General features: G+C 40.8%; 1 protein-coding gene across 12 annotated transcripts in view; it reads left to right on the top strand.

Annotated features, from left to right (window-relative positions):
- Positions 1–26,274, top strand: part of RNF38 (ring finger protein 38) — a 107,382-nt gene that overhangs the window by 68,267 nt on the left and 12,841 nt on the right. For 5 of the 12 annotated variants that reach the window (XM_075560153.1, XM_075560144.1, XM_075560146.1 and 2 more), the window contains 4 exons: positions 18,100–18,293; positions 20,526–20,739; positions 24,168–24,338; positions 24,964–25,134. In XM_075560153.1, coding sequence (XP_075416268.1) covers positions 18,187–18,293; positions 20,526–20,739; positions 24,168–24,338; positions 24,964–25,134 — 663 coding nt within the window. In that variant the 5' untranslated portion in view covers positions 18,100–18,186. Of the gene's footprint in view, positions 1–5,389; positions 5,548–18,099; positions 18,294–20,525; positions 20,740–24,167; positions 24,339–24,963; positions 25,135–26,274 lie in introns of those variants that run through there. The other 7 variants (XM_075560150.1, XM_075560148.1, XM_075560142.1 and 4 more) reach the window with 4 other exon arrangements.

The raw sequence follows: 26,274 nt of genomic DNA, 5'->3' as shown, positions 1-26,274 counted from the left end.
AGTTCTTTTTGCTCCCTTAGTGATACTCATGGGACCTGGGAGGGTCAGGCTGAGAGGTCTATGATAACTTTTTACCAACCCCGAATCTGCTCTGCACCCAGAAGTGCATGGGCCCAGATTATTGGATATCTTTTATAATCATTGCAGATGAAATTTGGAGACAAAACTTAACCTTGAGTGTGATGCAATCACTTTTTCCCTTGCTGTTTTACTTTTTTGTTGCTGTGTAACATACTACCACAAATATAGCAACTTAAAAACACCCAAATGTTACCTAACAGTTTCCATGGTTTCAGGAAGCGTGATACAATGGAAAGAAGCCTGGTGGTGCTGTCTGTTGGGCTGCTAACTGCAAAGTTGGCAGGTCAACACCCCCAGCTGCTCCACAGGAGAAAGATGGGGCTAGCTGCTGTCTGTTGTAAAGATTTGCAGAAGCTTGTGAGACCCTGTATGGGGTGACAGTGGTGTGAATACAGTTAAGTATTGAGTTCTGGGTGAGGATCTTACTTGGCTAAAGCTGTGGTTTCTTCTAAGATTCAGAGTCTTCTTCCAGGCTCACTGGTTGTTGGCAGAATATGATTCTTATAGTTGAAGGCTAGATAGCCCTTTTTTTTTTTTTTGCCAGCCGGTTACTCCTGTCAGGCCCGTCTCCTGCTCTTCCGTATGCCTTCTCAGCACAATCCTGTACATCTTCAGAGATGACAAAAGGATCTCTTCAGGCAGCCTTTATAGTCTTTTGTTTGATGAACTTTCTCAGAGTAAGTCAGGGTCACCGAGAGGTTCTCCATTTTTGACTACAGGAAGAAAAAGAATGTTTGGAAACAGATTGTGGTATGAGAGATATAGTAACTCCCAATTAATAATAAAATAACTTTAAATTTTAAAAAATTCTCTGATTTAGAATCAGTCAAATCTGGACAATCTTTTCACCTTAATCATAATATAATCCAATCATGATAATAACGATTCAGAGCCCCACCATGCTCAAGGAGAAGAGATTATACCTTGGTGTACACCAGGGCCTGGGGCTTTTGGGGGTGCCTTAGAATTCCACCTACACTGTACTCCACCACATACTTATACTCAGAATGGTCTCACTAAGGTGTTTTGTTTTAAGTCAAACTCCCCTTTCTCTGGCTTTGTTGGATAGTTTAAAATTACATTTCTATTTTGTAGGACTTCAGTTGCTTTTTCCATCTGATTTTTAAAAACTGATCACTGTAAATGAAACAGTTTTCTAAGTAATATAGTTACAAAAATAACTATGGATTGTGGTAAGAGTTGTATGAGCCCCTAATAAAATGTTTAAAAATAATAATAACATCTTGATTTCTGTGAAAATGCATTTCTTTGCAATTCCTGAACAAGCTCCAAATTAAGCTGAGTATTGATTTTTTACTCTGGGCTTTAGATTTAAGTCTTTGAGAAAAAAATGTGTTCTAAACCTTTGCCATCACCATGTATATGCTTGCTCAGCATCAACTCTGTGATGAAGTTGTTCCTGTTCAGACTTTTATCCTGGGTTCTCTGGCATAGTCATGATTCTCTTTGTTTGCTCCCACTCAATTATGGGCCTGACACAGACGTGGCTTGATGTTATAGCTTCTGAGGTCAGACAACCCAAGGCCTCCGTGATGCTAAAATTAAAGTTACTTACAGAAGTTCATGAACACTTCCAGAATTGCTTTTATCTCCTACATGGGAACATCTCAAGAGACCCAGAATGAGCTTAGTGGTTTGACTCTTCCCCATTCATTAATCCCTTATTCACCAGTGGCACAGATTCTTTAACAAAAGCATTATATAACACCTCTACCAAAGTAAGCATAAACTTTTTTTTGTAGTTAAATGCAGAAAGTTGATTTTTTTTTTAACCGATAACAGCGCCGCCTGGGTTTATTTTACAACAAACAGCACAAGAAGACACCAGCGCCATGCAGGCAGCAGCCCAGGGCTCACACCAGTCCCTCTTGCCCTCACACAGAGAACTCTACTTTGTGGGAGCCTCGGCGCCTTTGGGAGCTTGAACTGGGGTTGGGGCGCCTTTGGGAACTTTTGCTGGAGTCGTGGCCTTAGCTGGAGCATCAGCCTTGCTTTGTGCCTTGGCCTTGGGCCGGCAGAGCCTCAGACCCTTGGCAATACGTACCTGAGCCCACTTGCCAAGCTTGGGGTGGGCAATGTAGGCCATTCGGCTGAGCTTGTGGTTGACGCCCATTGGGATCTTGGCCTTGAACTCTGTGGGCTTCACAAGATCCTTGATGGCCTCAGCGCAAGGAACCGCAGCCTTCGCGTCTTGGCCTGCATTTTCTTCAGGCCCTTCTTGTGCTTTTTGGCGAAGCGCATGTTCCTCAGGAACTTGGGGTCCACCCCCTTAAGAGATTCATATCGTTGTGACCGGGGGTTTTTGATGCCGTTTCCGTGGTGTGGTTTGGTTGGAATTGGTTGTGCGTTGTGTAGTTCTTGGACTTGGCCATGTCTGCACCAACACCTGCAGCTCCCTGAGCACCAGGGACTGGAAGAGAGAGCGAAAGTTGATTTCCTCCCCCCACACCCTACCCCTTTCCTTCTTTTACATGGCAAGTAAAGCTCACTGGCCTGGGAGTAGCCTCTATCTGCAACCTTTGACTGGTGAAGAGGAGCCAGAGAAAAGAATCCAACCATCAGTCAGAAAAAGGGGTGACAAAGGACAATAATGAAGCTGTAGCCTCACTTGTGTATTCCTGTGCAAGGTGCCCTGATTCGCCAAAGCGGCAGCAGTTGACTTTGCTTGTCTTGCTGCAGTTGATAGCTAAATGACCAGTTTCTGCACACCTGTAACACTTCACTTGGTGCAGTCTTTTTGAATGTGTCCAAATTTCTCCATAAGAGTAGCCCCTCTGCTCATTAGCGTGGTCACAGTCACCAGCCAGATGGCCTGGTTTGCCACAGGTGTAGCAACACTGCCCCCTGTCTCTCTTGGGCTCCTTGCAGTCTTTGGCAATATGACCACCGCTACCGCAGTTAGAGCAGGCATTCTCCTAAACATCACGATCCTTGGCACGTTGACCAGATTCACCACAACGATAACAGATGTCTGGAAGAGACGAGGAAACAAACTGGAAACCTGCCACGGCTTCTCATGCCATGACCATGGCCACCTCCAGTAGGACATTCCCGGGCCCGGTGACCACCACATGGCTCACACTTGAAGCATTCGTTGCTGCTCATGGCTGCAGTTAGATTTCCTTTAGCGCCTGCAGTGGAGGCTAGGACGCAGCCTGGTGAAAGCGGCTCTCAAGATAGAGGCTGTTTATTTTTGGCCTGTATAAGATTTTATCTTACCCAGTGGGGACACCTGGTTTTGATCAAGCCTATCTATTGTTTTGTCTGGGACATATATAAACTACATGGTTTAAATATAGCTTTTCCCTATTGTTTTCCCCTCCCCTTTTATAGATAAATGGAGCTTTCTGTCAAAGGGCATTGTTGGTAAGAGGATATGCATGAAAATACAAACGTGTGGCCATAGGGGTCAGGGTTGCTAGCTTTTATGGAAAATATATATTATTACAAAAGACTGAAAAAGGAGGAGAAGCTGGACTCGTTGACTTCTGTTTTTCAAGCCAACTTGCTGTACTCAATGGTTTTTAAGACTCTTACATTGTATGCTGTGGCCATGGTAGTTGAAGACAGGTGGTGACTGCAAAGGTACTAACTGCAGACTACCAGCGTGAAAAAAAGAATGTTAAACCCGTACAGAGAAACCTGGAGATGGATGAGGCTATCTGCTTCCATGAAGATTATTACAAACTTGGCAACCTTACATAAGGTTGGGGTTTGGGAATATAGAAAAACGTCATTTTGTGGGAGCAGAGGATTGCTTTCAAGTGGTGAAAGAACTTAGTGAGGTGCTAGGGGTGTGAAATATACCTCTTCTTAGTAAATTTTCAGATACAAAGCTCTTGCCTGTTCTAATTTGTACCTATATGATGGCATTGAAACACATTGAAACATTCTGGAGTTGGCTGTTTGTGTTTGTTTTACTACTAGAATAAGCTTCTTCAGGATGGCAGCCAGGTTTTACCGTCTTTCTTAACAAATACATTTTAAAGTACTTTGCCCCATGTGAGTCTCCTTTACTCCTACCAAGAGAGGCTTGCAGTTTGTTTACTTGGCTCATAGCCCTTGTGGGGTAGTGGGTTACTTGTGCAATGGGTTGTTAACCACAAGGTCAGCAGTTCAAAACCACCAACTGCTCCTCGGAGAAAGATAAGGCATTCCACTCCCTAAAGGAGTTCAACAGTCTCATGAATGGACTCAGTGGCAGTGAAAGCAAACCAGAAACAGAAAAATTACAGAAGGGACTAGGGGAGAGTAGCGCCATGAGCATCCCACGATCTGGTCACTACCTACCTCTGGTTACTTCCTTACTTTAGTATGTCTAGCCATACTGAATATTTTGAGGTTACTGACTACACAGCTCTTGCCAATTACTTCTCCATAGCACCCCAGTGTCTGTCTGTACCCTCGTACTCACACCTTGATTTACTTTTGTTTCTTTGTGTAGTATACACTTGAAGGTAGGAAGCCATATCTGTCTTTTCAGTTTCTACCAGGTTCCTGTTACCTGGTAGACACATAATTGTGTAACTGACTAAATGGACAAGGCATTGAAACTCTGACAGCCTCAGAAGACATGATCTGGAAGCCTTAATTAGGCAAGTCTACAAGCCTCACCCCACAAGGAGTCGTTCCCTCTCACAGCACATGATGCTCATGATGGTAATGAAGTCATTAAAAATGCACAGATTTAGTACAGTTTTACATTGGGGCTTAAGGTGATTAACCCACAGTCAAGTCAAGCATTAAAAACATGCAATCACTTACTTTGGGGCTTATGATCTTGCCTTTTATTCCTTAGGAAAATCGGGCAAACTCTTAGGTTTTCAAACCTGTGATTGCTATAGAAATTTGTCTCAAGCAATCTCAAATATGTCATCTTTCTTTGGCATGACTATTTGGAAGGCTAACTAAAAAATTGATTGAGAAAAGCTGTTCATCTTAGTCGAGGCAGACACTAATCTTTTTTACTTAAGCTACATGGATTTATTTTGGATTTTCCTAATGTAAAACCTGTTCCTTAGGATTTCAGCTTTGCCACCACCAAGAAAGTTATCAATAGGTACCAGTTACCTGGCAAACAGGAAGCTCTTGGGTTCTTGAACAGTGTGCTGTTTTGCCTGAAAACGTTGTTTTAAGAGTGTTCCATTGCCAGAACCAATCTTTGCCACCCGTGGTTTTTAGGTTTAACAGAATCCACCCATATCTAGAAAACCTGGACGATCTTTCATAGTCATGACTCTCCACGTTGGTGCGGCTAGCCATGAACTATCCTTTTCTTCTTCCTCTTTTTCCCAGATTTCTCCCGGGGCCAATTCAGCACCTCTACCTGGCCATCCTAACAAGGTGATTTGTGAAAGGGTGAGACTTCAGAGCCTGTTCCCTCTCCTCCCAAGTGATCAGAACACTACCGTTCAAGAGGATGCTCACTTCAAAGCTTTCTTCCAGGTTCTTATACATTTACCCTTTCCCTCCTTAGGGCTGAAGGTCACAGAGACAGACGAGGTGATTTCTAGGAAGGCCTGAAACAAAAATCCTAGTATCTTACTTTCTACTGTATGTGGGAATGCGTATCCTTCTTAGAGGACTTCTTGAATATAACTTGTATTTTTAGCCAGCTATTCTGAAGAATATACGTCTTCTCTTGAGTTGCTGCTGTTTATTGTATGAACACCTAGTTTCATCTTTAGCTCTTAATTATCTTTTTAGGACAAATTCTATAGCACAGCAGAAGAAAAACAATATGTGAAATCGTGTAGGAAAGGAAAAATGGAAGCATGTGATACATTTTTTAAAAGTAATTATGACTTCCTTGCTTAGTACTTTGAGCTTGGCAATAATGTTTATTTCAGAGGGAAAAACCTAGTTACTTGCCTTCTGGGACTTATCCAAGGCTGGGTGAATGGATTGAGCTGTTAATAGGTTTTCTGAATAGAAGCTCTATTAACTATTATCACATAAGAAACAAATTGACAGGATGCTAGAGTTGTGTGCCAAGGCTTGTGTTTGTACCTGTGTTTATTAACCCGAGATGGATGGAGGCTGAGAATTTTGGGACAGAGCCAGCTCGTTTTCTGTTTTGTGGAGTGACCAGTTCTGAAAGGGAGGTGCTTTGCGGCATGTTAAGTTGGAGATGTGTCATATCTGTTGTAGTTGATCCTGGCCTTTGCTAACTGGTACTTCTAGTTGAAACCCATCTCAGTTCTATGCCTAGTACTTTGCATGCATATCCTTTTGCTTTCCACACGCAAACTCAGTGTTGCTGGTTTTCTAGATGAAATGGGCTCAGTAAAAATTCATGGAGGTGTCCAGATCACCTATGTCCAAACTCAGCCCTGACCCAACCCACTGTCATTAAGTCTATTCTCCCCTATAGTGACCCTGTATGATCGATTAAACTGGCTGTCCCAGACTGCCTCATCTTTCTCTTAAGGAACTGCTGCTGGCTGTAAGCCACTTAATTTCTGGTTTGCAGCCCAATGCTTAACCCGTTGTGCCACCAGGGTGCCTTCAATCTCATATCTCGTCTATTAGCAGAGCTCATATCAAACTACTTTTACACACCAGTAGGTACTTCTGTAAACAGTGCCTCATATATTAGAGACACCGTTACTGGTACATGTGTTTTGATAAAGCATCATCAGTCTGCAGTAGCTTTCGATTTAGTTAGAGACTAGTAGCTAAGGAAGTTGACAGTACCTTCATTACTATCATTGGCTATTTGGTTCTTTGTAGGGAGGACGTTAAACCAACCCAAAACAAACCAAACGTACTGCGATGGAGTTGACTCTTTCTTAGAAGAGTCCCTGGTAGGACAGGGTAGAACTGCCCTGTGGATTTCTGAAACTAACTCTGTGGAAGAAGAGAGTCTCATCCTTCTCCCAGGGGGCAAGCTGCGGACTTTGCGGCGAGCAGCCCAACTTGTCCCCGCTGCACCACCAGGGCTCCTTTGTCAGCGCCGGCCCGCATTCACCCTCCCACCCACTGCCATGAAGTCAATGCTGACTCATAGCAACCCCATAGGACGTGGTCAGAACTGCATCTGTGAGTTTTTGGGCCTCCTTTTTTTCTGCAGTCACTGGTGCTTTCGAACTTTGAACTTGAAGTTTGCAGCACAATGGTTTGGTCTTGACTACTGGCCCAAAGTTGTTGGTTCAAACACTGCTTCTGCAAGATATAGCACCAAGAAAACCTTCTGGAGCAGTTCTGTTCTGTAACGTGGGGTTACCATGAGTCAGAATCAATTTAACAGTAACAGTTTTTGTTGTTTGTTTTACGGGAGATGCAGGTGCTCATACTTCCTTTGAACTGTCAGCCATTAAGTCAATACAACATCAAAAAATTGCCGAATGCAATAGGTTTAGACCTTTACTTTGAAAGTGAAAGAACCAGTTCGACTTGAGGATGGCGGTAAGGTGAAAGATACAAAATTGTTACTTATAGGTCTTAATTTAACTTAAGAATTTACTTCAGAGAGACCATCCTGTACTTTGCCCCCCACCCCTTGGAGATCATGAAAGGTTTTACTTCGTTAGTCCTTTCTTCTTACACCTTTAGGATACGGATGCCATCAATTAATAATGATGCCCAAATGGGTGTCATTTGCCAGTTCTGGTTATGTCTCATCACCATAAAACTTGTTACCACACGAAAAGGAGAATCCACCCACCCACCTCCTCTCCCCAGAAAGTTATTCCCTAATGTTTTATGCTTTCAACTCCTGTCTTGTGTACTGACCAGTAAGTCTCTCTCACTTCTACTTTTTTCTTCTTTTGGAGTCTTCCCATTTAAACAGACTCATCTACCTCTTTCCACTGTGATTTTGATGGCCCTCTTTACTACCTTGTTTTAGCTAACCTCTCTGTTCTGAGGATACACTTTACTTGAAGCCTTCTCACAAGATAAACTATTGGGTTTGCCACTTGAAGGACTTGGGGGTATGTGACTAGTAAGGATGATCATAAACCAAAACCAAGCCAATACCATAGAGGTGATTCTTACTCTTAAGCGGTTTTAAAAAAGAAGGGACGTATTATTCTCCTGGATCTTGACTGTGGTTTCCTCCTGTTTCCTTAAACAAAAAGCTTGCCTTTTTGAGTGTGTGTGTGTGTGTGTGTGTTTTCGTTCATTCAGATCCATTTATTAGTCACTGTCCTTATTTATTCAGTGCTTTAAAACTTTGCTCCTTTTTTTGTTTACTTGTTTTACATTATGTCTAGTGAAGATTTCTCCTTAGTTGCAAAAAAAAGACTTTCAAATTTTGTATGAAGTTTACAAAATATCGCCCACATGCACAAAGGATAAAGCTGACAGTTGAATATAAAAATAAGTTTGCCACCCAGTTTAGAAATCAGCCATTACCAACCAGTACATTGGTACTTGAGTAAATTGTTACTAAGTTTTACATTTAGTATCCTTTTGCTTTTCTTGATGGTTTTAAATATATTTCATTTTGCTTGCTGAACTTATTATATAATTACAGTATACTTAATAATGTAGTTTTTACATAATTTTGAGTTTCATTCACATTGAAGCATGTGGCTACTGAGTTTTTACCAGTATGCTTTTAGTCTGCTATTAATTATTTGGATATACAGTAGTTTATATTTGATGGACATTTGAATACCGTATGTACTCGAGTATAAGCCTAGGGTGGAAAATGCAGAAGCTATTGGGGAGTTTCAATAATCAAAACAAATGAAAATAAAATTACTAAAAATTGAGACATCAGTGTGGTGATGTATTTAAATATTTATTTAAAATAAAAAACATAAATAAAAGGACAAGTCATTTAACATTAGTAAACCAGCACAGTGAGTGGAAAATAGGTTCAACAAAAACAATAAGGTATCAACAGTGATACCTTAAGAGTACTATGCCCTGAGCTCAATCAGCAACCAAGCTAAAATGTGAAGAGTTAAAAGCCTTCAAAACTGGATTCCTCATCATCATCCGTATCCCAGTGCAGAGCTTCAGCTGGTGTGAGGTCATCATAGACACTGTCCTCACTGAGATCGCCGTCATCACCATCACTGCTGTCATTTTCATACAAAGCGCAGTCTTCACTGCCATCCATGGCATTGCTAATCCTACATTTCTGGAAGGCACGTCACACCATGTCTTCTGGAATGTCTTCCCATGCATCTCGAACCCACTTTGATATTAACTCCATGTCAGGCTTCATGAGATTTCCTCCTTTTGTTAGTTGAGCTTGACCAGATGACATCTGTTCATGCCACATCCTTCGCACATGGTCTTTAAAAGGCTTATTCAAATATACATGTCATGGGACGGCTCTGACTGGTTAGATGTGAGTAAACAAACATTCAAAGCATGCAGTGTCAGCGTGGTTACCTGTTGGGGGTGCTGGGGTACCACTGACCCATGTATAAGCCGAACCCCAGGTTTTCAGCACATTTTTTGTACTGAAAAACACGGTATATACTCGAGTATATATGGTAGTTTCATTTTACTTTGTTATGATGCATATTGCCACCCTGAATATTTTAGTTTGTGTTTCCTGGTACACATATAGTTGTTATTTTAATGGTTATATGAAATTAATGGCTTTGTGTGTTCATTGCTCTGGGTTTTCTCCGTGAAAGTCATTACTTTAGATATATTTGTATCTCTATGAAAATAAACCCATGTTTAAAATAGAATCAAGTTGTGCCCTATATTTTTAAATTAAATTAAATTTGTCCATTTAATAATGCAGTAGCATTTATCCTTCTAGTGTATAGTCCTGTGGTTCTCGACAAAACAAATGTGAAGAGCTGATACCAAAGGCTCAACTAGAAAGCCAATGTTTTGAGGACGAGAATGGCAACAAATGTACAAATGTGCTTGACACATTGGATGGATGTATGGACTGTGATAAGAGTTGTATGAGCCCCCAATAAAATGATTTTAAAAAAGAAACGTAAAACTATCACTATCAGGATACAGAATGGTTTCAGCACCCTCTGAAATTCCGTCATGTTTCTTTGTATCTTTCTTTCTTTTAGTAGGTTTCCCTTATTACCAATTAATTCTCACTTGTGGTTAAAATCTCATGCTTTTATAAAATGGTCAAGTACATTGTGTTGAACTTGAATTTCATGTGTAATACAGCCCTTGAGTTCAGGGGTTATGTGTGTGCATCATCTTAATGTACAGTTATACAATACCTTTATTTTGTAAATTTACTAGTATGATTATAATGACGATTTATATGAAGGAGCTTCTAAAAGCTCTTCAGTCAAATTCTGTTACCTTTTAATTGCGTGTTTCCTTTTTTAACTCCATTTTTCTATCAGTGTTTTGAAGCTCCCCTTATATGCACCAAGAATTATATTTATTTTCTGAAAAAATAAGTCTATTGTAAAAATAACCATTATCCAACTGATTTATAGACTTAATAAAATTCCAAACTATCTGGTTGGGGTTTTTGTTTTGTTTTGGTTTTAGTTATTAAATTCATAGCAATATTATTGAAGAAAAGACATGGGGAAGGCTTTAGTTATTAAAATAGAAGGAATTCTGTAATGGAAACGGAATCTTTTAAGTATTAGTCTTATCAGTATTACCTCTGGTTAGTGATTTTCAGCTCCCATCATCTGCGATCTCTCAGTTGAACTCTTAACTCCCGTGCTTTGGCTTCTGCCACATTTTCACCCTCCTGAGGTGGTCTTCTCCCATGCACTGTAAAAACCAACTAACCAGTGGTCGTTGGTGATGGGGCAGCGGGGAGGGGTGTCAGCATGGGGCTCTTCACTATATAAACTCTTGAGCCCCTTTGCCTATGCTTGCAACTTCTATAGCTTGTCTACATATGTACCAAAGATCCTTATATTTCTATTCCTGGCCTCTGAGTTCTAGCTTCATTAATGTTTTTTTAAAGGTATCCTTTGATTTCAGGCTCTGAATATCTCTTCTTTTTTCACTGGTTTATGTTTCAGATTTTCTGTCTTAACCATTCCATATTTTCAGCTAAGAATCTGTTAAATTAGTTGAGAGAATGAGCCCTAGGGTGTTACAATGTCTTAGGAGAAGAGAAGCAACCAGCAGTGCAGCTGAGAAGGGAATGCATAGCAGTGGGCTCTCTGGGATCTAAGGAAGTGAAGACAGTTTCAAGAGGAGATGGATGGAGCAAGTTCAGTTATAGTTGTAGTTGAGGTTTAGGGTGCCTATTAAACATCTAGTTCCTGGGGTACAAATCGTTGACGTGGCCGAGAAGAGGCCTGGTGGTCTGCTTCCAAAAGACAGCTAGTGAAAGACCCTATGGAGCACACTGACATAGGAATTTGCTGTGTGTTGGGAGGGGGGGTTGTTTGTTGCTTATAATCCGAATGAAGAGGATGTCAAGGGCGATTCCTGGTTGGAGATGTCAATTGGGGAATTGTCAGCATCTGGCACTTTGAAAAGTAAGCCCACTACCATAGAGACAACAAGGAGAGGAGGGACAGAATTTTCCCCCTGAGAATTGAAAAGGTCACTTTTTAAAAATTTGTAAATTTATCCTAATCCCCCTACCCCCAGTGAGTGAGTCCCTTGTGGCATAGGATTTTGTTGTTGTTGTTCTCAAAGTGTGGTCCCACGGCATTAGGAAGAGCCCCCTGCAATTGTATAAGAAGTGCACGTTCTTGGACCCCAGTCTTGAATTGAAAAACTGTGGGGTGAGCCCTGCAGTCTGGTGTTTTAAACTTGCAAGTTTAAGAAGCACCACTTTGATAAAGGGAGTATTCCCAGATTCCGCTTTGCATTTTTGCCAAGAATCTTCGAGGTGGCATAGGTGTGGACCAGGTCTTGAATTCATTTCTAAGCTGGGATAGAGCCCTGGGGGCAAAGTGGTTACAGGTTGGACCGCTAAACTGCACGGTCAGCACTCCCAAATCAAAATCACCAGCCGCTCCTCGGGAGAAAGACCCAGCCTTCTACTCCCATGAAGTTTTGGATACTCAGTTCTTTGAGTCACTATGAGTTAGTTGAGTTGAAGCTAGGATGGTGACAACAACATGGGTAGTGACAATTGAACCCCCCAACTTGATCTGAGGTGTTGTCTTAAATCACAAAGGCAAATCCACCAACAGATGTGTGTCCGTCGACTGTGTGCCAGGGCTTCTTTATCTTCCCTTTCATTGAAGTGTAGTGTTTTAAAAGTATGGGCTTTCCCCTGGGGGCTCAGGCCCTTTGTTACGCTCCTGAACCGAAATTTTTGCCAGAACAGACGTGTCTGAAGCTAGGACAAGATTGATTCTGATCACTGAAAAACCAGTAAACATTTTTAATAGTATTAGGCATACAAAATAAAAAACCCAAAGCCAGCTGTCCTTGAGTCACTTTGAACACACGGCAAGCCCGTGCGCGTCAGGAGTGACCTGTGTTTCTAGTCATTGACTGTATTTTATGTTTGATAGATTGCCAGGCTTGTCTTCCAGAGTGTTAGCCGTTCTGTACAGTGGTACAGAAACAGAAGTGTGATTGGCCCGTGGAGGAGGAATGTAATTCTCTAGACGATTCTCCTTTAGACGACAATGTCAGGTAGCATTGTTTTTCTTGGACATTCTGCTCTTTCATAATTTTATGCAAAAGTACCAGGTGCTTAAATATTATTAAGAACTGAGTTTGTAATCATACTGGGTTTAATAATATTAACAATATTCAAGGAACTTTGGTGTCATAGAAGGAAAGTTACATGTTGTGTTGCAAATCAGTCACAAAGTATGCAGTCCAAACCCACCAGCTCCTCTTGGGAGAAAGATAAGACTTTCTACTGCATTCTAAAGACTTGCTCAGTGATAATGATTACATTTTCTGCATGTGTCAACATTATCCTTATTTCTGTTCTGGTTATTCAGTTTCCATTAATCTACTCCACTTTGATTTTACTTTAGGGTGTTTACTGTATTCTTACAGACTTTTTCTAAAGGTGCATAGTACTGCAAGTAATACTGAAAAGTGATTTCTAGGAGTGATTGTAGTTAATTGTTTAAAGAGTATTTGAGGGCAATAATTGTCTTGGATTCCAGTAGATTTACTGGTCCCATAAAAAGAATTAGCATTTTGTTCTACAGTTTTCTCCATGTATATTTGAGCCATCTGTCATGTCCCTGGTGAGAACCATTGGTAATGATAGTTGGGCACCATCTAGTTCTTCTGGTTTCAGAGTAGATGAGCCCAAGGTTTGTGTAGGTAATTAGCTTTGTAAACTAGTTTCTTGGAATTTTTGGTTTCCTTTCATCTCTTTCACTCCAGATAGTAGAATCCAAGAGTTGTATCTTAAATGGTTGCACTGTTATCATAAATTTGAATCTATTTTGGCCATTCTTCTCAGAGACCTGACTTTTCCACATCTGTAGTCCTTTTTTAATTAAAAAAGTTTATATTTATCATTAGCCAGCTGGGCTCAGTTTAGATGAGTCCAATTTTGTTGGCAACATCGAAAGCATCATAGTCAGGAGCCAGTTGAGCATACACCACCTTCTCACCATCAGGCCTGATCAAGGTGTCGACCTTGGCTGTGTCAGTGTCACAGAGCTTCTTCACAGCCTGTTTGATCTGGTGCTTGTTGCCTTTGACATGAACACAACGAACACAAGTGTGTTGTTATCTTCCATCTTCTTCTTGGCAGCCTCTGTGGTCAAGGGGAACTTGATGACAGCACATGGTCCAGCTTATCTCTCCTGGGGTTGCTCTTCCGAGGGTATTTGGGCTGCCTTCTTTGTCTCAGGGTCTTTGGCCAACAGAAGGTGGGTAATGTGCTGATCTTTTGTTGGTGTGTGCGCGTGGCTGTGGACACCTTTCAGCACGGCCTTCTTGGCTTTTTAAAGCCTTTGCTTTGGCTTCCATTTTGGGAGGCGCAGGAGCTTCCTTCTCCTTCAGCACCATCTTCGTAAAAATGTCTAGTCTTAAATCTAAATATTTTTCTCTTTGAGAGTGACTTGAGTTGTGAAGTCAATCACAGAATCTGCTAGTTTAGCCCTTTCATAATAAACACAAATGCAATTATCAACCTTTATTATATCTTCACTCTTAGCACACTTGCCTTTTCTGAATTTTTCAAGAATTCTTGTGCCTTTATAAATTGTCACCATTTATTAATTTCCTTCCTCCTTAATAGTGTCTTAACTACTGTGCCTGAACCATGTAGCCAGTTACTGGTCAGTCACAGAATCTTCAGTTGGCTCCCTGTTGCTGTTGCCAGCAGTGAGTCAGCCCCTGACTCAGCGTCAGCTCCATGCACAGTAGAATGAAATGGTGTGCAATCCTGTGCCATCTCCTGATAATTAACATATCAAACTGTTGTGGTTTATGGGGCTTTTGTTGGCTGATTTTGGAGGTAGATAACCCAATAAGTCTTCCTAATCTCAATTGGAAGCTTCCCTGAAATCTGCTCGCCATCATAGTGATACGCAAGCCATCACTGATAAGACAGGTGGTTGCCTGTGCATGAGATTCAGCATTGGCTTCATGTTCTCAGATACTATTCATGATTAAAGGGCGTATTAAGGAAGTTAAGTTGTAATGACAGTGAGAAATTCTCCCGGTAGTTTACCAGGAACTGTTAGACAGTCTCAGATCTGCTAATAAATGCCCAAAGGGGGCACACCACTCTGCTCTAAGTCTCAGCTCAGCAAACCTTGAATTAAGTGCTCAGAGGTACCTCAGCCTGAAGGTACTCGGCTCCACTTCCAAGGGTCAGCAAGTCTATTGCCCAAAGACATCCCACTCCACAAGCCAGCCTCTTGCACAAAAGCACTCATTTAACTTGCCTTGTGCATTAGGAAGCCCATTGCTCTCTACTCTGTGCTCTGGTTCCTGGTTCTGTTGCTGCGCCTCTAATGCTATAGTTGTTATCTGGATCCGGGAGCCGCAAGAACCTTGAGTCCAGAGGACACGCTTCATTCCCTCTACTACTGGCTCTTGCTGATAATGAGATCCCCACTTCTCAGAGGGCTGTTAGACACAGCAGAAGGTCACTCAAAGAAATCCTATTTGCAGTCACCCATGGGTGAATCCTATCAGGGAAAGATTGTTTGGTGGTAGAGACTGCCTAGAAAGGGCCCCATTAAATAATTCATTGTGCCTAAAGGTGGGTTGGTCAGGAGTCAAACCCAAGGGCCTTGCTTGGAAAGCAGGAATTTTACCATGAACCTTCATTGCCTTCCCCTCAATCATACCTGTCAGCACTGTTCCCTTCTCGAGCTCACAGAGAGAAAAGGAGACAAAAGTTCAGGTGGTATCCATTTTCAGGGAAGGCCATGTGGCCTACTGGTTAAGGCTTAGGAGTCGAGCTTTTGTTCTAATTTGGACTCCTGGTTCATGTTAACCCTTAGCATTTCCCTCTTGCATACAGTTATGAGAATTATGGAAGTTAGTGCCCACCCCACCATACAAAGCTGCTTCAATCATTGGGTTTGGGCATAGTTTAATTTGGTTCTTAGCTTTCTCCTGGACCAGCTGGCAACAGTTCCGATGGTGTTTTATTGGAGAATCGGTGCTTTCTAAAAGGATATTGTTAAATATCTTCTGATTATATTTTTACTGCAGTTTCATATATGGTGGCCTCAGCTTATAAACATAAATCACCAGTAGCGCTTTTTTTTAAGCTTTCAAATTTATTACATTTGGGGTCTTGGCTACTTATAGAGAAAAGACTGTAAAGTGTACTTGGTTTTAGGTAGTTTGTCAATAGGGTATAAAAACACAATTTATAATCTTTACAGCACATCATATGAATTGTGTATTTTTACTTGAGCTTAGGTTGAACTTCATATGAAGATGCTTTAAGAAGTTAATGGAAAGGAAATTTAAAAGATAATAGACTTTCCCCACAAACTTTCTGAAGCCCCCCATGAAGCAAAAAATAAGCTTTACATGTTTTTATGTGTATTATCTTTTCCACAAGCTAAGTTCAGAGCTGCACAAAGACTTAAAAATCACATTTAGGAGACTCCGAACAGCATGAGGGTGGCAAATGGCTGTTCTGTTGTTGTGCGTAGGGTTGCCTGTGAGTCAGAAGCAACTTCACAGCACCTAACAGCTCAGTGTGCTAAAGTGGTGGAAAGTTCAAAGATGTTAGTCTCCTTGTGCTACTTGCCAGAGTTAACTAGTGACTGCCAAGTCTATTGATCGACACTTGGCATTTCTGAACAAAGTCAGCTAAAGCGTTAGTGGGCAGAGTAACAAAATCATTTGTATTGGAGGTATTGTAAAATTTACTGAGAATATATACCACACTGTTTAGACCAGGGGTCCTCAAACTTTTTTAACAGGGGGCCTGTTCACTATAGTTAAAAAAAATAAAAAAGAAACTGCACAAATTCCTATGCACACTGCACATACCTTATTTTGAAGTAAAAAAAAAAACGGGGCAAAACCACCAGGTTGGGGGGAGGGGGCACGGATAAACGTCCTTGGCGGACCACAGTTTGAGGACGCCTGGTTTATACCATTTAATCCTCAAACCAAACACACTTGCCTCCAAGTTGGTTCCAAGCAATAACTTTATATAGTGTTTCCAAGATTAAATCTTTTTTTTTTTCCCAAGATTAAATCTTTATGGGAGCAGAAAGCCTCTTCTTTTCTCCCACTGAGCAACTGATGGGTTTCAACCATTGACCTTTCGGTTAACAGACCAAAACTGAACTCTTAGCACCACCTGGGCTCAACTTTCAAATACGCATACCTTCCTAAAACTTCATTAGGGAGCTTCCAAAAGTACATGGTATTTTCCCATTATTTTTCAATTCTGTTTTCCATGAACATCTTGAATCCCTTTTATATTTCTTGGCTTTTCAAACCTGGTTAAGGTTCTCCACTTAATTTGGGAGTGGGTGCACGTTTGCTAATTGAGGAAAACAAGACCTGGCAAACCTTTCTCTGTATGGAAGGAGCCAGAAGATAAGGATGACAGTCTTTTGTGCTGAGGTGGCTTTCTAGCTTCTCATTTGTTGTTTCGTTTTTTGAAAAACTTTGGAGAGGCCTCAAAGGATTTTCAGTAGAGATTAGGATTTTATAGGCTTCCGTTGTTCCAAAATTTGTAATTTATTGGCCTGGATTCTTATCCATACAGTTGTTTTTCTTTTTTAAATACTTTTATTGGGGGCTCTTACATCTTTTATCACAATCCATACAGTCATCCACTGTGTCGAGCACATTTGCATGTATGCTGCCATCATCATTTTCAAAGCATTTTCGTTCTACTTGAGCCCTTGGTATCAGCTTCTCTCTCCCTCCCCCACCTGCCCTCTCTTGTGAATCCTTGATAAGTTATAGATCATTATCTTCATATCCTACATAGTCTTCTATACAATTCTGAGTTCTAGGTGTAGCTTTTTGAAAGTTGTGTTAGTCTAAAAATCTTTTTAAAAACAATACAAAAATTGACTGCCAAGATTAATTATAGGCTATGTCTTTCTTAAAAGGACTCCCAAAGGACTGTGACAGTCTAGTTCAGAGCTGTTGTCCTAAGTGAGTTGTACATTCCTTTATCTGTGGCACAGCGGGTAAAAGCTGTGTGCTGCTACTGGAAAGGTTGGTGGTTTAGAACCTGCCAGCTTTCATGACGATTACAGCCCTGGAAGCCCTCTGGAAGCCCTCTGGAGCAGTTCTGCTTTGGCCATGTAGGGTCACCATGAGTCAGAATCAACTCCATGTCATTGTTGGTTCCTAAAATCTGTTTTTTATAAATCCTTCTCAACAGGACTCTCACCTGAGAATTACTACCTTCTATTATTAACTAAAGGGAGGGTGTAGTTAAATGTCTCCATTGGGTTGGGCCAATAAGGAGAATGCAAAAGTATACCCTGTATGTTGTAGGCTGGTGCATATGGTGACAATTTTCTTAAAAAAGATTTCCTTTTTCATTTGAGATGTACACCTCTCCCCCCATTCCAGCACCTTTTTTCCTCTATGTGGCCTGATCACACACGTTTTAGGGTAAATGTATTTAAAAACGAATGCATATGTAGTGATGTGAAATCCTTATTGAGTTGATTGATTTTGTTGCATTGGCAGAGTGAAGATAGCCCAAGTCCCAAGAGACAGCGTCTCTCTCATTCAGTCTTTGATTATACATCAGCATCACCAGCTCCCTCACCACCAATGCGACCATGGGAGATGACATCAAATAGGCAGCCCCCTTCAGTTCGACCAAGCCAACATCACTTCTCAGGGGAACGATGCAACACACCTGCACGCAACAGAAGAAGGTTAGTTGGTTACAGCTTACATTTCCTTCCCTGGGTAGGCTTGTGATGGTTTAGCATTAGAATGTTTTTAATCTGTGGGGATTTTATGTACACGTACAAGGAAGCTTCAAAAAAATTCATGGGACAAAAGCATTATCTTTTCACTCTATTCTTCCACGAACTTTTTGAATCCTCCCTTGTGACTACATATACACATAGGATAGCTCACTGCAGGGTGTTTATTTAGGCTCTGACACTAAACCATGGAAGTTCATTTAACTTGTGATTGTCAGGTGTAGAAATTGAAATAGACTAAAGGAATTTATCCAAAGCCAGTCCAAGCCATGGGAATTCTGCCAGTCTCTGGGTTATAACAAGACCCCTTCCTTATGATCTTTAAATCATTAAGTTGAAATTTGTAAGTGAATCAGAACAGATACATGAAGTCCTTATTTTATTTACCCTTACTTTAGTGCAAGAATGGAGCCCTAGTGATCAGTGATTGAAACCCACCAGCCTCTGAGTGGGAGAAAGATGAGGCTGTCTGCTCCTGTACAGATTTACCACCTTGGAATCCCTTCGTAGGTCACTGGAGCTTGACTGGACTAGATGGCAATGGTTTGGAAGAGTGCAAAAAAAAAAAAAGGCTGGGAGAGTGTGATCTTTAATTGTATCCTTAAACAGAGGGAGTAGACCTTGGTGGAAAAACTAGTGAAGTTTAAAAAAAATTCTGTAGTTTAGTGTTCTGCGTCAAGATTATTAATTTTAGTGGTTCTATAATTAACAGAAGGTATTAATATGAAGAAAAGCAAGGTGGGGTATGTAGAGATTCTTTTGACTATGATTATCTCAAAATAAAAAATTGGAAAGGGGGTGACCCTAAGGGAGGTGGCATTTTAAATCCAATGAAGTACAATATATAAATTTTAAAGAGAAAATACAGAGAGGAACATTAAAATGAAAGCCATTCATAGAAGAACCTGGAAGGAGTATCAACTTCACTGTGGGGATGTTTGTTTTCCAAAGAAATGTTCTCTTAGGAGCAGAGTTAGGGATGGGAGAGGAGAGCTGACCTGATCTCAGTGAAAGAGGTTGCGAGTGATCGTGTGCAGCTGAGGGACGTGTTTGACCTTCTGTTTAAATAAAGATTTTAAGGTGGCTTAGCACTTTGTAGAAGCACCCTGATGGTGCAGTGATTGAAACATTCAGCCAGGAGCTGCAAGGCTGACATTTCAAACCTGCCAGACTCTGCAGGAGAGTGCTGCCCCCTTTTGTAAAGACGCTAGCCATGGCACCCAAGGAAAAGTTTAGAAGATAGAGGAAAGAAGGGGGAATGGAAATGGGAAACATAATGACGGAGCGAGATAAGTGGTGTCATTTTCAGGGGTTATAATCACTGACATGTAACAAATTAGTATGAACTATTAACTGGAATAACCGATCTGCTCTGTAAATTTTTACCCAATCTACCAAAAAGGTAAAAACAAAAAAATCATAGGCTTTAGGAACCCCTTGGGGTCAGTTGTCCTTTATCTTCCAGGTTTACTCTGGGTTTGCATCAGTTTGACAGTATTGGGCTTGGTTTGGTTTTTGTTACTACTTGTTAGAATTGCATTTGTGTAACTGATAAGAAAAGCCAGGAAAATGAATTGTGGAAGTGTAGAGAAATAGAAAATAAAGCACAGTAACAGTAGTCTTCTAAAAAAATTATTAAATGTAGATGGTTAATATTTGGGGGAAGGAAAGTGATTTCCTTGGTAACCGAATTCCAATAGGAAAGTCTAGGTTTTCAGAACGTTTATTATGTTGACACCATGTCAGACTATTTTCATTCAGCATTGACTCATTTTTTAAATTTGTAGTTGTCCATGAGTTTTGTCTGGTCTATGTTATTTCGTATATATTCTAGCCTCAGTTTAGAGCATCATTTTTGACATCCAGGAACTATAAGTTCCTGTAGGTTTTAGGCAAGTAGACAAACAAAAGGGGCCCATTATGTGTATGATAAATTTTGACAATAGAGCTAGCTACAGGTTTATAAACTTTCATTACAGTATTTATAAGATGAAAGCAAAAGAATATGCCGATATTTGACTATAAAAGGACAACTTAACAATTTTAAGCTTTTAGAGCTGATAGTAGAGCATAGCAGCCACGTAGTACTCACGTGTACATTAGCGTATGTGGTTAGATAACAGAGACAGCTCAAGAAACAGTATTTCAACCTTCTCTGTGACATTTACTATCTTGCAGTCCTCCTGTCAGACGCCAGAGAGGAAGAAGGGATCGTCTGTCTCGACATAATTCCATTAGTCAAGATGAAAACTATCACCATCTTCCATATGCCCAGCAGCAAGCAATAGAGGAACCTCGAGCCTTCCACCCTCCGAATGTATCCCCCCGCCTGTTACATCCTGCTGCTCACCCGCCACAGCAGAATGCAGTAATGGTCGACATACACGATCAGGTACAGTGACAGCATGTTCTGGTAATACAGATGCTAATAGTTGGTGGTCATTTATTGAAATATTTTGTGTTTTGTTGTAGATATTTTAGTGGACAGTTCAGTAACATTAATGCGAGCCACTCCACAGATGGTCTCTGGTTTTCTTGAAGGACAATCAATGGTAGCTTTTGCCTGCCTATAGAATTCCAAGGGGCAGACACGGTGCTTTCCTTTCACGCTTTCTCTGTCTTCTTTAGTCTAAACTTATGAGGATTTTTTTTTGTTTTTACTGTGGTGCTTAGTTAAATCCATCCGTCACAGTCTTAATTTGTTTTTAAAAGATTGGGTAGCTAATTTCATGGACATACATCTTCTCCTACATGGGCCCTTAGTTTGCACCACAGAATTTTGAAATCTTTGCTATTCTGTTTTCATTTTGCTCAGTTCACTTTTCAGTCCCTATTTCTTATGACACATTGCTATAAGCACCCAGAAAAACTCATGCTTAGGAATCTACCCAGATCACTGAAAAGGTCAGCCCTGCACCAGATATAATTGAGAAAAGTTCTTCGCAACGGTGTAAAAAGCATCACTTCCCCCCATTATTGAATATGATGTTCACCATTATTTTGAAAGCTTCCCAGAAGCATAGTTCATGTTCACATTTCTAGCAACACTCTGCTGCCCATGTCCCATGCTGAGAGGCCAGCAACAAGTAACCCCCTCTCTCTTATTCTTTAAGAGAGTGCTTTCTCTAGAGCTCTCCTCACAGCCAAGCCTCACTAGCATTGCCTCTCATCCTAGTCTATCTTAGTTATATAGTGCTTCTAGATTAAAGTAGGAATGAAACCCTGGTGGCTTAGTGGCTGAGCATTGGGCTATATTCAAGGTTCAACAATTTGAAACCACCAGTCCCTCCTAGGGAGCAAGACAAGGTTTTCTACTCTCATTCACAGTGACAGGTTCAGAAACTCACCAGAGCGCAGTTCTATAGGGTTACTGTGAGTCCACATTGACTTGTGGCCAGCAAGTGTAGTTTTGTTTTAAAGCAGAAATACCACAAGTGAGTGGCTTTAACAAAGAAATCGATTTTCTCACCATTTCAGAGATTGGAAGTACAAATTCAGAGTGCCTGCTCTAGGGACAGATTTATCTTGGTCCCTCTGTGGAAAGGCCCTGGTCTCTTCAGCTGCTCCTTTCTGGTTCCTTGGAGATCTCCATGTATTTTGGCATCCATCTCACCCAGTCTCTGTTGCTTTAACCTGTTTGTTTAAACAGATGGGTGTTAGAACACCTGTTTGGGCAGTATCCATGGTCTCCTAGAATGTATGCTCATTTTTTTGAAAAAAGGAATAGCTTTTCTTCTGTTTATTATTTCCCCAAACCCAGACTGTAACAGCACTGGACGATGAGTGAATACAGGCAGATGAGGCAGCAGTCATGTCTGGGCACAGACTCTAAGGCTTTATGCAGTGCAGCAGGTGGGGAGTGGAACCTCCAGGGGCATAGGGTACACACTACTTCCTCTTGTACTCTTGTCCAGCCACCAACCTGTCTTTTAGCTGCAAAGGTGACTGTAAGTGAAAAAGGCTTTTTAATACGGTTACCATACAGCATACAAATGTCATCACATTTCATGTAACGTGGATATTAAGCAACACATATCTGTACTTAAATATAAGTAAATTTTACAGCAAATAATTCTAATCGGTAAGATCGGCAACTAGACAGGCTTATTCTGTTCATTTTATTTAATGTGCTAGACATGTTAGCAGATGCAATAAAGTAACAATAAGGATATTAAATACTTTCAAGAAATAGTTAACAGCAGCTGGTGGGTTTGAACCACTAGCCTTGTGATTACCCAACAGTGCTACAAAGGCTTCTTTCGTGGGAGGGTTAGAAGAGGGAATCACTCCTTTCAGAAATTTATAGACCTAACTAGGTGTTTGATTGTCAGAGATCTAGCTTGGAAAATAGGGTGGGCAGGGAGTATGTAGACCTTGATAGAACATATGTCAAAACAATACCTTCTCATTTTGATATTTTGGTTGAATGGGTCTTACGTTTTTAAGCAACACCTTTTTTTTAAAAAACTTACTGTAGTGTATGAATGAAGGCCTACATTAAATAATTATGCTGGAGTTACCTGGAAAGAATCAGTAAGAATGAGTTGCGTTTGCCACCTTTTGCACTCAGAAGCGATAGATGGCTGTAGGAGGTGATGTAGGTAGTCATGATCTGTAGAACACTGCAGGGCTAAAAAGTTGGTAATTCAGAGCCCACCCCAATGAAGCGCACTTTCTTCTGAAACAAGTGGGTCACCTTGAGTTGGAAGAGGCTTACTGGCAACCAGTTTGGTTTATTGTAGTGAGCTATGTGTACAATTCAGTGAAATCAATGCCATGTACACCATATTGTACAATAACCCCCTTTTTCTGAAAGTTTCAAGCCATTAAGGAATAACTTCCTAAACTCCTTCCTCCATTTGTAACTGCTAATGTACTTTATTCCTCGGTCATTTGCCTATTCAGGGTATTTCTCAATTTTTTTTTAAACAGTTCCATTGGCGTGTAACTTACAAATCGTACAATTCAATAGTTCAATCATATCAAGGATAATTGTGCAATCTTTACCATATCCATTCTAAAACATCCCTCCCCGCAATGGTTAAATCGTCCCCCAAATGGGTTACATAGACACAGTCAGTTCCATTGCGCCCCCCTCCCTTCCGCCTTCACTTTTCTTTCCTGAAATTCCCTTTCCCTCCCTATTCCCCCCTAACTTCACCCCAGCCCTTCATCCCTTATCAACCCTTGTATCAGTCAGTTATTATCACTATGCATCCGCTCCTCCATTGCATCACAAACTGGGGAATCCACACACACACACAAAAACAGAAGATAATGGTGGTAAGGAGAAAAAGACCTAAATATTATGAATAAGGAAAAAAAAGACTTCCATGGACATTCAAAAAGGCAGGGAAGAAATTTCTGTCATGAGACAAGTAAGAGATACTTGCATCCAGAACCAAATTCAGGTCGGGTCTATAGGAAAGTCAACTGGCCAAGTGTCAACTTTGATCCAGCATAATCAAGATTATAATGGTTTAAAGAAAAATGATTATAGTGGTTATTCTGGATATGTCTAGTAAGTTGGGTTATACAATATTTATCCTTTTGTGCCTGTCTTGTTTGACACAGCACACTGTTTGTAAGTTCACACTGGTTGCAGCATTTACCAGAACTTGATTCTTTTTTATGTTTATGCCACTCTATCTAGTTTATTTACCCATTAATCTGTTCATGGGCACTTGGATTATTTCGACCTTTTAGCTGTTGTGAATAACGCTGCTGTTAACCGTGGTGCTTTGGTCCTGGTGCTCATTTGTAAACATTACTGTTCTGTGAAAACAGCTGGAATTAATGTTGGTCTGTGTTTGCTCATAGCTCCACCACCAGGGTACAGTCCCTGTGTCTTACACAGTAACAACAGTGGCACCGCACGGGATCCCCCTCTGCACAGGCCAGCACATCCCTGCTTGCAGTGCGCAACAGGTCCCAGGATGCTCTGTGGTTTTCAGTGGACAGCACCTTCCTGTCTGTAGTGTGCCTCCTCCCGTAAGTGTTTGTGTTTTCTTATCTAACTGAGCTGGGTTTGTTTTGCCGTTTGAATCTCAGATTCCTAGGAGAGTGGCTCTGTGCCTATATAAGCAAATAGCATTTCTTAGGAGATGCTGTTGTGGCATCACATTCACGTTTAAAAAAAAAAAAGGCCATTCTGTTGCAGCACACATTTGAGGGGTGGGCTACGAATCTCAACCCATGACATCATCCTCATAATCACCAGTATGTTCGAGTCCATCATTGCAGTTCTTTTGCCAGCTCCTTTCAATGACCCATAATTTCATCCACCCATAATCTCCTCCTCTAGCAGTAAGTCTTTCCTAATCTGTCTGAAGCAAGCAAGTCAGACCTTGTTTTGTGTTATTGACTTATTTTCAGTACTAGGATACAGGCCTACAGGCCACCACATCATGACAGACAAGCAGAATTGCTAGTTACTAGAGATTTCTTTATAGATGTAAAAATATGCTAATATTTTATTAGTATAAGTTATTAGAATGTCTCGGTATTCTGGGAAGGTACAGCGATGATAGGTTTCAATCCCGCTGTCGTTTTGTTTTTTTTTTTAAATCATATGTTCTGATAATTTTTTAACAAAAATAAATGTTTCTCTTACCAGATGCTTCAGGCATGTTCAGTTCAGCACTTACCAGTACCGTATGCTGCGTTCCCACCCCTTATTTCTAGCGACCCGTTTCTTTTACACCCTCCTCACCTCTCTGCACACCATCCTCCTCATTTGCCGCCACCAGGCCAGTTTGTTCCTTTCCAAACACAGCAGTCTCGATCGGTAAGTATCTTCATTTTTGTCTTTTAATTTTCTGAGAATGTTTAGACCTAAGAGGCAGATTAATCTAGCAAGTATGCATTGTTACTATTTAAACACTAACTTTGAGTTCTTAAAATAATTAAGGACGTCAAAGACATCAATAGGCAAATTTACTTAGATTTAGCTTAGATTTAAACATTTTTCTAGTTATTTTATTTGAATAGCTAATTTAAATTTGTTCTATTTCATGCTTGAAATCTTAGAAAAGGAAAGAAGTTGAAGATAAATTTTTATTTAGTTATACCGATTTTTCCTTTTATGTAGTTCTAAATCGGAAAAGGGGAAAAATAACTAAATTGTTAATATTTACACACACACACACACACACACACACTCATACCCACTTGTATACTGAGTATCAGAATTTTACGTTTAGGCCTTCTCATTATTTTCATAACTTGTCGTTTCTGAATGTTGACTAGGTTTAATGAGCAGTGAGATAGTCTGCTAACCTGTGTGGGGTTGGACTGTAGCTGAGAGCACATGACTATGGGCTGGGGTAATAGGGAGGGCTAAGGGGAAGAAACAGTCCAGGAAGGATCCAAGTTGTTAACCTCCGAGCCAACAGGCATTAAGAGGGACCAGAAGGAAATAGCATAGACGTTGTTAGAGTAGAAGGTCGCAACCCTCCACTGGTTGTAGGCAGGCTTAACTCACTTGTACTCAAGATTCACATGCCATGCAGAGCACCAGAGGAAGTGAGCTTACCTGGGGAGGACACCAGAATAACATGTGAGAACATTTGTTTTCAAGAGAATTAAAAGCGTGTCTGTACATAGATGTATACTCATGGGTATACTTTAAACATTAAGGAAGTCACAAAGGGCCACATATAAATGATTGGTCTCATTTATATGTTCTAAATAGGGAAATCTGTAGAAACACAAGTAGGCCTGTGCTTGTGTGGAGCTGCTGAGGGAGGGGCTGCTAGAAGGAAAGAGGAGTAACCGCTCGTGGGCACAGGGCTTCATCTTGGGTGATGACCGTGCTCGTGGGACTGGTTGTGCAATTCTGCGATGATACTAAGAGCTGCTGAATCAGACCCATTAAAAGGGTGAATCTCTTAGTGTGTGAGTTAGATCTATTTTTGAAATACATGTT

This window comes from Tenrec ecaudatus, chromosome 10, assembly GCF_050624435.1.
Source record: "Tenrec ecaudatus isolate mTenEca1 chromosome 10, mTenEca1.hap1, whole genome shotgun sequence".
NCBI classification, from domain to species: domain Eukaryota; kingdom Metazoa; phylum Chordata; class Mammalia; order Afrosoricida; family Tenrecidae; genus Tenrec; species Tenrec ecaudatus.
The sequence above is the reverse complement of the archived record's forward strand: the minus strand, read 5'-3'. Positions and strand labels throughout refer to the sequence as shown.